Here is a 13,220-nt window from a genome sequence, read left to right on the forward strand (position 1 = left end):
ATCTGTCTACCTCGATGGCACACAGCAACTTCTCCAACCTAACACCATCACTATACAGTTTACCTAGGTTGGTGGATGACAGTTTTTGTATTATGAAGTATACAGTGTAAACCAAAGAATATATTAAATATATAGTCAGTAGAAAAAAGAATAATAAAATGAACACCCAGGGCCAAGAAATAGCATCCCCCATACCCAGAAGCTTTCACTGTGCTTCTTCCTCATTAAACCCACCAGTGACAACCATCCTCCTGAATTCAGGGTTAATCAGCATTCCCTTCCAATTTTTATAGTTTTACCACCTATGAAGGTATCCATAAAAAATACATGGTTTCGGGCTTCCCTGGTGGCGCAGTGGTTGAGAGTCCGCCTGCCGATGCAGGGGACACGGGTTTGTGTCCCGGTCCGGGAGGATCCCACATGCCACGGAGCGGCTGGGCCCGTGAGCCATGGCTGCTGGGCCTGTGCGTCCGGAGCCTGTGCTCCGCAACGGGAGAGGCCGCAACAGTGAGAGGCCCGCGTACAGCAAAAAAAAATAAAAATAAAAAAAGTACATGGTTTCAATTTACATTTTTGAACTTTACATAAATGACATCATACTATATATTTTTTCTGTGATCTGCTGCTCTTGTTCAACATTATGTTTCTGAGATTCTACCACAATGATGCAACTATCTTTCCTCCATTTTTGTTATGGGATGGCATTTCATTGTAGGACTGAACAACGATGTACGATATTAACTCTTTCTTTACTCAGCCAGACTCACCGACTGGATACTAACATGGTCTGTCTGCTAATAAATTTATGCCATGGATGGCGATCCCGTGCTGGCTTCCATGTGGCAGCTCAGATGGCAAAACAACTAGAGATGTTTCACCTGATGATCCCTAAATAGTGAGAAAGATCCCAGTAAGAGACGGAGCTTTGAGGCCTTGTTTAGCAAGCACATAGTAGCTTTGCTGGATGAGCTTGGGTAGATGAACCTTTAAGATAAAACTCTTACACGGTTCCAGTTCTATGGCTGTATAAAGCAGGGGAAGGAGAAGAAAAGGCTGCTTTCACATTGTAATCTTCACCTTCATGGGCACATCAGAGCACCTTTGATCGTGGAGAATAGCACCCAAGTCCAAGAAAAACCTACCATTCAGACGGCGAAAGCTAAATATTTAGTCTGGGAGGCGGCAAGCAGAAGCCCGTCATTCTCTCTGCCACAGGAAACCAAGGACAGCGGAGGACTGTCCCTGAATTCTGAACGTTAGATTCACCACCCTCCTAACTACAGTCTCCTGGACGGGAATGCTTCAGTAATGCCGTGCTTCCCAGGTTTGGGTGTGGGGATGTGGAGCGCAAAAGACAGTCTCCAGATGCAACTCCTGGCCACCTTCACTGAGCACTCCCAGGGTGCAACGCCCTCAGACTGACAGAACTCATCTCAGTTAATTCCTACAGCGACCCTGTGAGGCAGGCGATGTCCCCATTTCATGCCTGAAAAAACTGAGAGGCTGAGCATTTCAGTAACTTGTCCAATATTGTATAGCAAGTAAACGACAGGCCAGGATTCAATCTACATCTGATTCCAGAGCCTCACACTCATCCAGCAGACTACTCTGCTACCCACTGTGTGCAGCGTGACCTTCGTAAATGCGGCAGCAATGGGGAAAGGGGGTTCTTAAGGATGCAGAAGAGACTGCCTTTGGGCCATACATCCAAAAGTGTTTGCTGCTGAATGGCAGCAGGTTCCATGCAAACACACAATAAATACTTAGATGGCAGAGGCCTGTGAAAATTCAGAGGCCATGCATGGAAAATGCTGCAGTAGCTGGGAAGGCGGAGGAGGACTCCCACACGGCTTCAGCTACCTAGAAGGCAATTTGCCCACTAAAAATTAACTAGCATTGAATGTCCGCCATGTGTTATGGGCAAAAATGCGTCCGATTTTCTGTTGAAGTCTGCCTGCTGCTGTAACACTCAAGAATCCTCAACACAAACATCAGCAAAGAAGGGCTATCCAGACATGTAAATTTCAAGGTCTATCAACTAGAGAACTTCAGAGAGCAACAAACAGGTCAAGAACTTAAGTCCAAACGTTAAGAGCTGAACACTGCCCTCTAGCCCCAAATTAAGCGACATCAGTTGTGTTTGACACCAATTTTCCAAGTCAGCTAAAAGACCAAGATGGTAGTTACTAGCACCATAGCTAAGAAGGCATCATTCTCAGAGTGAATGTCTGAGGTGTTCCTCTCCACCAGCTACCCACCATTGAAGAGATTTTCTTTTCTCTAGCTCTGGGCGCCAATCATGCCTTTGTTGATATAAGATTTGCCAGTTATATCGTTGGTCCTTACCCTGTGAGAGTCAACTACTTATCTCAACCTTCAAATCACTCTTCTCTGTGACTCGCTAGATGACTAGTCTTCATGGTATGAGGTAATTAAGACCTTTGCAGAGGCTTGGAGAAAAGACGACAGGCAAATAGCACCTCTGCTTCTAATGATGCTATAGACAAAAGATCCAAACATCCAACCCTCTCTTGTCCCTGACGCCTGCCAAGCATCAAGACCTCACAAACCCTCAAAACAACCAAATCCACAGAGGCTGAAGGCTGTCCTCAGAGAGGTATTTCCAGATGCTGTGGGTATTGGCTAAAATATGCTTTGATTCTTAAAGCATTATTCCCCCACTGCCCGGGATTTGTTTGGGAGGATTTTTACCAGTTATTCGCCTACTCTCTGCAGATACAAACTACATTCCGTATGATTCTTCTCCTTAAAATGTCTGGGGATTTTGTACATTGTAATAAACAATAAAACAGGTTCCCAGGACTTCCCTGGTGGTGCATTGGCTAAGAATCTGCTTGCCAATGCAGGGGACACGGGTTCGAGCCCTGGTCCAGGAAGATCCCACGTGCCGCGGAGCAACTAAGCCCGTGCGCCACAACTACTGAGCCTGCGCTCTAGAGCCTGCGCGCCACAACTACTGAGTCCGTGTGCCACAACTACTGAAGCCCGCGCACCTAGAGCCCATGCTCGGCAACAAGAGAAGCCACCACAATGAGAAGCCTGTGCACCGCAACGAAGAGTAGCCCCCACTCGCCACAACTAGAGAAAGCCCATGCACACAGCAATGAAGACCCAGTGCAGCCAAAAATAAATAAATAAATAAATAAATTTTTTTTAAAAAGCAGGTTCCCAACCTTCTCCCCATCTCTCAAATACACTTAAAACTATTCCTCTGCCTGGGAATTCAGTGACCGTGGAGAGGAGTTTGCATCATTAACACAGGTATAAGATGGGAATGTCAGTAAATAAAATTAAGTCATTTGGGATATATATAACAAGTATAATACAGGTCAGACTCTGCGTGCAGGAGGTCTTAACCAACACTCCAAAGGGAATCATGGATCACCCCTGCAAATAGAAATGTACAGACAGAAAATTTCACATACAAGGAACCACTGCTCTAAGTGTTCCTATGTGCATCCTGGAAGGATAACTGTGGCTACCGTACCTGATGCATAAAAAGCAGTCAAGCTCTGTTCAACAGTTCCTCTCAGCCAAATAACCAACTGAGTCAGTCCCAACCTTTGTCAAGGCACCCTTGACCCTTCCGAGAATCCTGAGTTTTGTATTCCTCTCTAGGCCATCTTAACATACTTATAAGCCAGTTATAAGCTCTCTGGAAATTTCCAACAGTTTCTAACATAAGTTGTTCCTCGCCGCTTCCCAACATGTTTTCAAGAGCTCTAAGCAACTTCCAGGCTCCTCTTCATTCACAAGGAGGGAGGTGTCTTACCGGGATCTTCCACCAAAGCAGTTTGTGCTGGGGGGCTGGTGCCGGTTCTCTGGAGTGACAGCCGTCCCGCTGGATTCTCTCGAAGGTGGCTGTGAACCTGGAAAAGGGATCCATCACACACAAAAAAAGACAGAAACGTTGAGAAGCTCACACCTCTGTTTGAGATGTGGGTACAGGAACAGCGCTAACTGCATGTTTTAAAGTTACCCACCCCAGGGGGGGACACCAACGGTCCAGCAAGCTGCAGCCTCCAGCATGACAAGGACAGGGACGGCTGGGTGCGGTCTGATCAGGGCTGCGGAACAAAGGGGCTCAAACCTGGGAAACAGCTCTTCCTCCCCAAGACCTTCAAGAATGTCTAAGGCACTTACAAGCGTGTTGTCTTATACGTTAAATGAACCACACCCCATGAGACAGAGGATAGATGCTGGCCATGCAAAGTGGAGGCAAGGAATTGGGGCATCTCTCCACATCGCAGCAACCAGAGAGCTTTTAAAAAGCCAAATCAGATTTGATCCAAATCAAATCATGATACTCTCCTGATTAAAACCCCCTCGATAGCTTTCTACTTCTTAGGTTGAGGTTCACAGTCCTTACCAAGGTCTTCGAGGCTGTGTGACCTGACTGGCCTCACCTCCCAGCACTCTCCTTCTCACTCTCCACGATCCAGCTGCCCTGGCTGCCTCTGTACCCGCTGCAGGCCACGCTCACTCCCACCTCAGAGCCTCTGCATGTGAGACCCCTCCACCTCTTGTCTCAGCTGCCCCTATACCCCACACCCCACCCCGCCTTGGCCTGTCCAAACTCCTTGTACTCCAGCAGGACTCAGTTTCCTCAGGGAAACCTTCCCTGGCCCCCCAATTTAGATGAGATTCCCCCTCAAGTAAAGGAATCTCATACCACCCAGTATTCTTCCTTCATAGATTTGTTCATGGTTACAGTTATATAATTATTTCTGTGTTTACTCATTTGATATCTAACATCCCCTGCCCCTGCCAAGTAGATCACAAGCTCTAGGGAGTAGAGACCGTGTGAATTTTGCCCCTGCCGTCTGGCTAGCACCCGGTCCAAGAGCTAGTACATACCAGGTGCTCAACTGTGGATGTATGTGCTGAATGAGTGAATGATGCAGGTTTTTCTACATGCACCAAAAGTACCCCAAGCACCATGCAGGCCAGTTGAGGGAGGATTCTCAGAAGTCAAGGCCCATCCAATCACTGAGATTCCACTCAAATGCCCTTCAGATAGAATTCAAACCCCACCCCTTGAAGCTACAGAAAGCCTACTTGGGGCCTGGAAGGTGCCATAGTTACATCACACTTAGCAAGAAAAATGATGGAGAAAGCCAACCCATTTTGGACCTCAGACTTCATGAAGTAATTTCCTGCTAGATCCAAAAGTGACTAATTTCAAACTGTATGAAAAGAAACAAACCGCCCACATTCAGGACAGAGCAGGAGACACTCTCCAATTTCCCCGCTTCTTGCCTGTATTAAGCTAGCGTGAATCTCTGAGACACACAGTTCCCCTTTTCCAACCAAGACCGTCTCATAAAAGACACTCTCAAGCTCTCCAGGAAGCTTAACTGGATTGGGAAGAAGAAAAACGGGCCCAAGTAACACTTAATAAAGATGTTTTCTTTTACAAAGTCCATGTGGGATGAAAACATGTTTTTCTCTGCTCTAGAACCAAAACAACAATACACTTACAAAGGCTTGGTATTTATTTTGGTCCTTTAACAGAAAACAGTCCTTGAAAAATCATGTCCTGATTGTGATCCACGATGCTAAGAAGAGTCAGGGCTGGCTGTGCAGTACCCAAACCCAGGTACCTGGTAGAGAACCAAGATTTGGGCACCTCCTCTGCCCCGCCCTGCCCCGCCCTGCCCCATCCCAGCACAGCCCTGGGGAGCAGGGCGGCACTCACCATCCGTCACGGCGCTGCCATTAGGCACGCTTCCCAGATCAACAGTCGGCCCGTCCAGGAAAATTGTCAGCTCACCACCCGAGACAACACCGCCTTTGTTCTCTGTCTGCAGGTTCAGGGTCAGCTGTGTGTTCTCCACTGTTGGACACAAAAAGCAACACGGATGGACAAAAGCAAATGCACACCGAGTTCAGATTCTGTAAGTTATAAGCTCCCACTTCACCGACTCTGGCTCCCCTGGCAACTTTTTTCTACATCTTCAAACTTGTCTTGTGGCACGGAAAAAGGAACGGGAAGGAACATGCCTAACTGTCACCGTTGTATCAGGCTGGTGGGGAAGGCTGTGCTCATTTTTTTCTAAACATTTTATATCATTAGGTTCACTAGGTAATTTCTACTTTATTTGTTTGCTTATACCTGCAGGACCATAAGAAAAGAGTAAGAGATACTGATGGCATACAGAGGAAGAAAGCAGTTACAAATAGCATCCCCCCACCCATAGGAAGAGGGGTGGCAAAAAGAATCGAAACAGGTCAGGAGACCCTAAGGAAACGTTATCAGGAGTCATCTCTAGATAAAGGATTTCAGGGACTTATGATTTGGGCTAAAAAGTGTTTTTTAATTTTCAATCCAGAAAATGTTTCACTTTGAAATAAGGCGGAAAAAAGTTTAAAACAACAAAAGTTCAGTACAAGCAAGTCAGCCCCATGATTACACGGTCCTGGGTAAGTCTCACAAGGAGAGACTAGTCAACACCTGGCTCCATCAGTGAGGTGAGAAGGCAGCTCAGAGTCACCCAGCCCCTGGAACACTAGGCAAATTCAGCCCTGTGGGCGAACAAGAAACAGAACTAACTGGCACGAGGCAGAAGCACCAAACCCTAGGCGGCCTGGAAACTGCTGCTGCACACACACCCCTGACCCCACCCACCAAGCCTGGCCACACTGAATGGCCTCCATCCAGTTACTGCTGAGGACCCAGAGCCTCCAGTTCAGAGCCGTTCAATAATTACCAAGAAAGAGCAGCGTTTATGAGGATCTCCAAAGAGTATGCAGCTCTTCCATGCCACCCCACATCTTACAAAGCCAGACCAGGAAAGTGCCACATATTCCAACCTCCTTCCCCACCCACACTACCCATCAAACCGCCACTTCATTTTCTCTCTTTGTTGCTACTGTATTATTATAAGCTGGTTTTCTAGAACAAGGCAGGGTATGTATAAATAACTACCTCCATGAGCATTTCCTAGAGACAACCTCCCCTCACCAAAAAAGTCTGCCCTGCATCTCTCCAAGAAACAGACACAGCCCTTTAAGAACCGAGCAAAAAAAAAAGAACAGTCTCGATCAATTCAAGGATCTACTATAATAAGGTAGAAACCAGTTTTCCCTCAGGTTTTCAAGCTCTTGAAGCACCACTCCCTCCCCTTAACCTTTCTTCCCTGTGATGGATCTCTCCAAATCCTTTTGAGTCTGTTTTCAGTCAGTTTTACTAAGGGGCTTGGTGAGTTCCAAATATTTCTATAGAAGAACACTTGTAATCTGAAAACTAGCTCCTTCAAAAGTCCAAGAGAGGGAAAGAACTGAGGCCTTTCAACCAGCACCACATGCCTGCCGTGCAGATGAGCCACTTTGGAATGGATCCTCCAGCCCTGGTCTAGCTCTCAGATGACTGCGGCCCAGCCAATGTACAGGATGAAGTGCAACCTCGTGGAAGATCCCAGGCCAGACTGCCCAGCTAAGCCGCTCCCAAAACCTGACTCACTGAAACTATGAGGTAATAAATGTTTATTTATTTATTTTTCTAAAGTCAAGGAGCACCTCCCTACTCTATTATACTGAGATCCATAGTATAAGTCCCTAGCAGGCAGCAAAGCACAGAGGTTGAGGGCGGGTACCAGTCAGACAGACTGCATTCGGTACTACACAAATTACTTAACTTGAGCACTGGTCTCTCTACCTTGCAAAATAGGAGCAGTAAGAACACATTGTTCAGGGAACACATGTGATGAATTAAACAGCACCCGGTAAGTTCCCAATAAACTGTCATTTTTATTATCTCCCTGTTGACTCTCCTGTTTTTAGGCTGAGAAGTCCTGATTTCTCTCAATCTAATTTGTTCATTGTATACTTGCTCTTCTCCTGACCTTTCCAAGCCTTTTTCAGCTTTCGACGACAAACTCCAAGGTCAGCAAAAATCTTCCAAGATCACCCACATACCTATGACAAGGACGTATGGTCCTCTCATCTTGTATCTAGGACACTTCCTAAAGATGTCCGGCACACCACTCTCAGGAACAGGCCGGGATGAGAATTCTAGAAGGGCTCCTTAATTCCCTTCTTGATATCTCAAAGGCCATCACTTTACAAATGGAGTGTGGGTACCTTTTTCCTCCTTTCTGGAAGAATAATAATGTTCAACAGGAAGCTGGAAGAGTCCAAGGCCTCTTGCTGCTAATTTCAACCTCCTAACAGCCACCCCGCCATGGTCCTCTGACAAAGCCAGGGGCAGAGCCCACATTTTCCTCTCCATGGTCTCAACTCAAAGCTCCAACTCAGCTCTTCTGTCTGGTTTACGTGCTCATCATGTCCAGCAGAGTCATTATATACATATAGGCTTGGAAGTTACCTTGCAACTGGTAGAGACACATCTGACCTTCAAAGAGAGCCAGTGACAGGGGAGGTTTGTTTGTTTGTTTGTTTTTCTTTAAACTAAGTTTTTGAGAGCATAACGCTCTACTGTTTTATTTACTTAAAAGAGAAACAGTTCAGAGAGACCTCTATGCATCACTTCGATCATAACCAAGTGATCGAAGGGAGCATCACTAAGAGCAAGACAACCCAACACCCACGTGCTTCCTAACATGATACAGGATGAAGTACACAACATCACTTTTAAAGTCTTCTTGCAAAAGCATTTAACCTGAATCCAATCAAGCCTCTAAACCTCCTTCCCAGTTTACATGAAATAAGGGGATAGAGGAATAACTTCAGTGATACCACGAGGAAGCAATCAGACCAACCCAGAATATGGGACATCCATACGGTAACCACCCCAAACTCCTCGAAAAGTCAATGTCATTAAATAAATTGAAAAGGGGAGCGGGGGCAGGCAGGAAGAAGACTCTTTTAGATTTAAAGGAACATAAGTACCAAATGACTTGCGTGAATTTTGACGAAACCTTGGTTTGAAAAATACATTCTTGGGACGATTGGAGAAATTTGCATCCAGACTGGATATTGAATGATGTCTGAAATTACTGTTGATTTTCTTAGGTTCAGTAATGGTACTGTGGCTGTATTTAGGAATGGTCTCATTCTCGGGAGATCCAAGAGTATATTATGATGATTGTCTGCACTTATTCTCAAACTGTTTTGTAGGAGAATAGGCTGAAGTTTTCAGGAGTGATGTGTCATGATGTCTGCAGTTTACCTTCAAATGGTTCAGGAAAAAACACACACACACACCCATAGGCTCACACATACAGGTAAAACAAATGCAGCAAAATCTTAAGAAGTGTTGGTTCTCGGTGAAGGGCATTTGGGCATTCATTGTGTTATTCTTTCGACTCTTTTGTATGTTGGAAAATTGCAGGATAAAACATTGGGAAAGGGTTGTGTGTTTTTTTTTAATTGGCACAGCTATTAAAGAATTAAAGCTCTGAGAATAGAACACTCTGTTATTCTCTTAAAAAACAAAAACAAAAAGAACACACCTGGGCCAGGGGAGCACTACAATGCATAATGGGACTAAAGAAACCATTAGCTAATTGAGTGACAGACTTGAGCATACAGGGGAGGCTGAAAGGAGTAAGTGTGGCTGGAAAACATATACTGGAATCTGAGCTATAAATAGCAGCATTAGCCACCTCTCCTCTGGGGCCCTCGGGTTTCACTGCGGCAACGCCATCAACTCTACAAAAGGCCTTTCTCTTGCACCAGGTCTTCCCCCGCCTTTTCAGGCACTGCTCAAAAATCAAGAAACTGATGAAAACATGGGTGTAGTAAGTCAAGTTCCAGAACTAGAACCAGATTGAGCATAGGAGGCTCACCAGCCACCGTCCACCTCATCCGGCCCTGCTCCATCTGTAATCATGCAGTCCACACGTGTGTAGCGAGCACAAACTTCTGGTCGGTGAGATTCAACAGGCACAGAACAGACAAACAGCTGTGCCCCGGGGTGTTTATATTCTAGTTGGGGCAAACAGACACTAGACAATGTTTTTTGTTTTTAAAGTAAATTGCACAATCTGTTAGTGGCAAATGCAGTAGAAAAAAAAAATGAAAGGAGGGGAAGGGATGAAGAGTGCTAGAGGTGGGAGGAGGGTCTGGGGTGGTGAGAAAGTCTCACCAGGAAAGTGACAATGGAGCAAAGACTTAGAGAAGGATGAGGCAGGGGAGCCCCGTAAGTATCTGGAGGAAGGATATTCTAGGCAGAAAGAGAATAAGACACAGAGGCCCCAGATGGGGGCATGCCTGGCAGATCTGAGGAATGGCAGGGAGGTCAGTGTGGCTGGAGTGGATGAGGTAAGAGAGGAGCAGGAGATGAGGGTGGTAGGAAACTGGAAGCTCACAAGGAAGGCCTTGGAGTGCTGGCATGGTCGCTGGCATTTACTCGGCGGGAGATTGGGAGCCACTGGAGGCTCGTGAGCAAGGAAGGGACGTGACTTCTGTTGTAGCGCAGTCACTCCAGCTGCAGGAAGAGCAAGAGATGAAGCAGACAAGACCAGGGAGGAAGTCACTGCAATACTCCGGGCGCGAGCAGCTGGTAGCTTGGGTCAGGCGAAGGCAGTGTCTTCTGGGAGCAGGGTAGCAGAAGGGAGACTCGCCCTTTTCCCCCTTTCCAGCACGTGTTAGGAAAGCCCCATGGCCTCCCACGGAGCACACTGGTCAGTCCCCACAGGCCCACCAGGCCCTTGGAATCAAAGCTTTGGGCAAATCATAGGCAGGGGCTGCAAAAAGCACAAACGTAGAGCATGCCTGGGGGAAGTCAGATTCAATTACGCCCAAGTGGAACATATATAATGAAAATATTCCGATGGCAAGAGACTTCAGTTCCTCCGAAAAAGCCAAAGTCCTGAGCTCATGCTAACTTCAGCAAATGTCCTTCTTCTCTTCTAAGTACCCACTGGTTACCAATACCTTGTAACGCTACTTTATGGAGGTCAACATACAGCGGTAGGGCTGGAGCTTAGAAGCTAGGGGAAAAGAATTAGGAAAATCCTCAAGGACTGTGCCAGGAGATCCCTTTAAAAGCCGGCACACCAGAAGAGACAAGAAGATGTAGCGTGCTTCCTGGTGGAAACACACACCACCTCATTAAAAAGAAAAAAATAAGAACCTGGATCAGATCAAGTCTCTAGATCTAGATCTCAACAGGTATGAGATTACAAGAAACACAGAGGGACAGAGGAAATGTTAAAACACATTTCAGGGACACAAACAGCAAAACCCAATATGTGGGAAACTACAGGACAAACTGTCCAGTTTCTTCAACAATGAATTGTAAGGGATAAAAAGAGGAAGGAGAACATATTGGTTAAAAGAGACTTAAGAAGAAATTCCCTGGCAGTCCAGTGGTTAGGACTCCGAGCTTTCACCGCCAAGGGCCCGGGTTCCATTCCTGGTTGCTGGGGGAGGGAGAGGGACTTAAGAGACTTATCAATCCTGTTTGGATCCTGATTCAAACAAACCAATGGTGGGGGAAAAATAATGTTGAAGACAGCTGGGGAAACGTTAAAAACTCTCTGAATATTTGATGAGATTAAATAATTACCATTAAGCTTCTCAGGTATGAAGCTGGTATCATGGTTATGGTTTTTTTTTTTTTTTTTTTTTTTTTTTTTTTTTTTCTTTTTGTGGTATGCGGGCCTCTCACTGTTGTGGCCTCTCCCGTTGCGGAGCACAGGCTCCGGACGCGCAGGCCCAGCGGCCACGGCTCACGGGCCCAGCCGCTCCGCGGCATATGGGATCCTCCCAGACCGGGGCACGAACCCGTATCCCCTGCATCGGCAGGCGGACTCTCAACCACTGCGCCACCAGGGAGGCCCATGGTTATGGTTTTTAAGAGCCCTTATCTTTAAGAGATCCATACTGAAATATTTGTAAATGAAACATGTCTGAGATTTATGTGAAAATAACCCCGTGGAGGGTGGGATGGGAATGGCCACCTGTAGCCCACTGTGGATCTGAGTGATGGGCACATAGGGGTTCATGGACTATTCTTTCTACTTTTGTGTATTTTGACATTTTCCATAATAGCTTTTCTTCTTCAAGCCAGCATACCTAAAGAACAAACAGTGACTGTAAACTAAAAAACTTACACAAATTCAATGTTACATACACATTTTGAAATATGAAAAGGTAGGAAATATACAATCAAGCTGCTTAGCGAGTAGCTCTGATGGTTATTTTCCCTTACTTCAAAGCCTCAGATTTGCAAGTGGCTTCAGGTTAATAATTTCCTATTGGGAAGAGATGTTACGTGCAACAAGGATGACTAATATTTTTCTAAGACTTACTTTTTCCCTTTCCTGACATGGACTTTTTTTTTTTTGCGATATGCGGGCCTCTCACTGTTGTGGCCTCTCCCGCTGTGGAGCACAGGCTCCGGACGCGCAGGCTCAGCGGCCACGGCTCACGGGCCCAGCCGCTCCGCGGCATGTGGGATCTTCCCGGACCGGGGCACAAACCTGTGTCCCCTGCATCGGCAGGCGGACTCTCAATCACTGCGCCACCAGGGAAGCCCCTGACATGGACTTTTTAATATGTTGTTTGCATATGGTACCAATAAGTATAGATAAATAGGGCATGGAAGCTGCCTTCCTCATTCCGACAGAAGAAAAAAAACTACATAAACCACAACTGCCAAACTGTGCCCCTATAATGCAATTCAGTTAAGTCCAGAAGCCCTGCCTGGACAGTTTCACTGCAGTGTATGAAGGAACTTTCTGCTTTAGAATCTTCTATCATCACTGTCCTTCCCTGCTCTCACACCACCAAAATGTATGTGCATGTATATGCTTATACCGTTTAAGAGAAAAAATATTTTCTTCCTAACTCAGAATACAAATGTAAGGATTTACCTGGAAATTTGAGAAAAACAAAACAGGACACAAAGTAGGATATTTTTAAGGGAGACCAAGTACTCTCCAGCCAAGAGTCTCAGAAGCCCGAGGAAGATGTGATTGATTTGGCCTTAACAGAGCTGTTCGGTGGAACAAACAAACCTCTTCTTCCGGCCTCCTTCTGCCCTCAATCCCATAGGCCCATCAGAAGAAAGTGAAAATAAACAGGGCATTCATTAACAGGTCAGTGTTCATTCTACACGTAGCTGTGAAACACTGGTGCACAGAGGAACGGAACCGGAGGAAATTCCAGAAGGGCAGAGAGTAAACAGTCTCCTTTCCCTTCCCTGGCTCCCCGTTAACTCAGACACACACAGACTGGAGGCTACCCCAGGTTTAAAGAGAACACTCTTTCACGTTCCCTTCGCAGTAAAG

The 13,220-nt window shown here is 46.1% G+C and overlaps 1 protein-coding gene across 1 annotated transcript in view; it reads right to left on the reverse strand.

Annotated features, from left to right (window-relative positions):
• Window positions 1-13,220, reverse strand: part of WWP2 (WW domain containing E3 ubiquitin protein ligase 2) — a 147,544-nt gene that overhangs the window by 81,070 nt on the left and 53,254 nt on the right. The window contains exons 5-6 of the mRNA XM_081215321.1: window positions 5,720-5,857; window positions 3,794-3,890 (exon numbers count right to left, since the gene is read on the reverse strand). Of these exons, the coding sequence (XP_081071447.1) occupies window positions 3,794-3,890; window positions 5,720-5,857 (235 nt within the window). The remainder of the gene's footprint in view (window positions 1-3,793; window positions 3,891-5,719; window positions 5,858-13,220) is intronic.

The sequence above is a fragment of the Mesoplodon bidens genome (genome assembly GCF_964165515.1).
Source record: "Mesoplodon bidens genome assembly, chromosome: 18".
NCBI classification, from domain to species: domain Eukaryota; kingdom Metazoa; phylum Chordata; class Mammalia; order Artiodactyla; family Ziphiidae; genus Mesoplodon; species Mesoplodon bidens.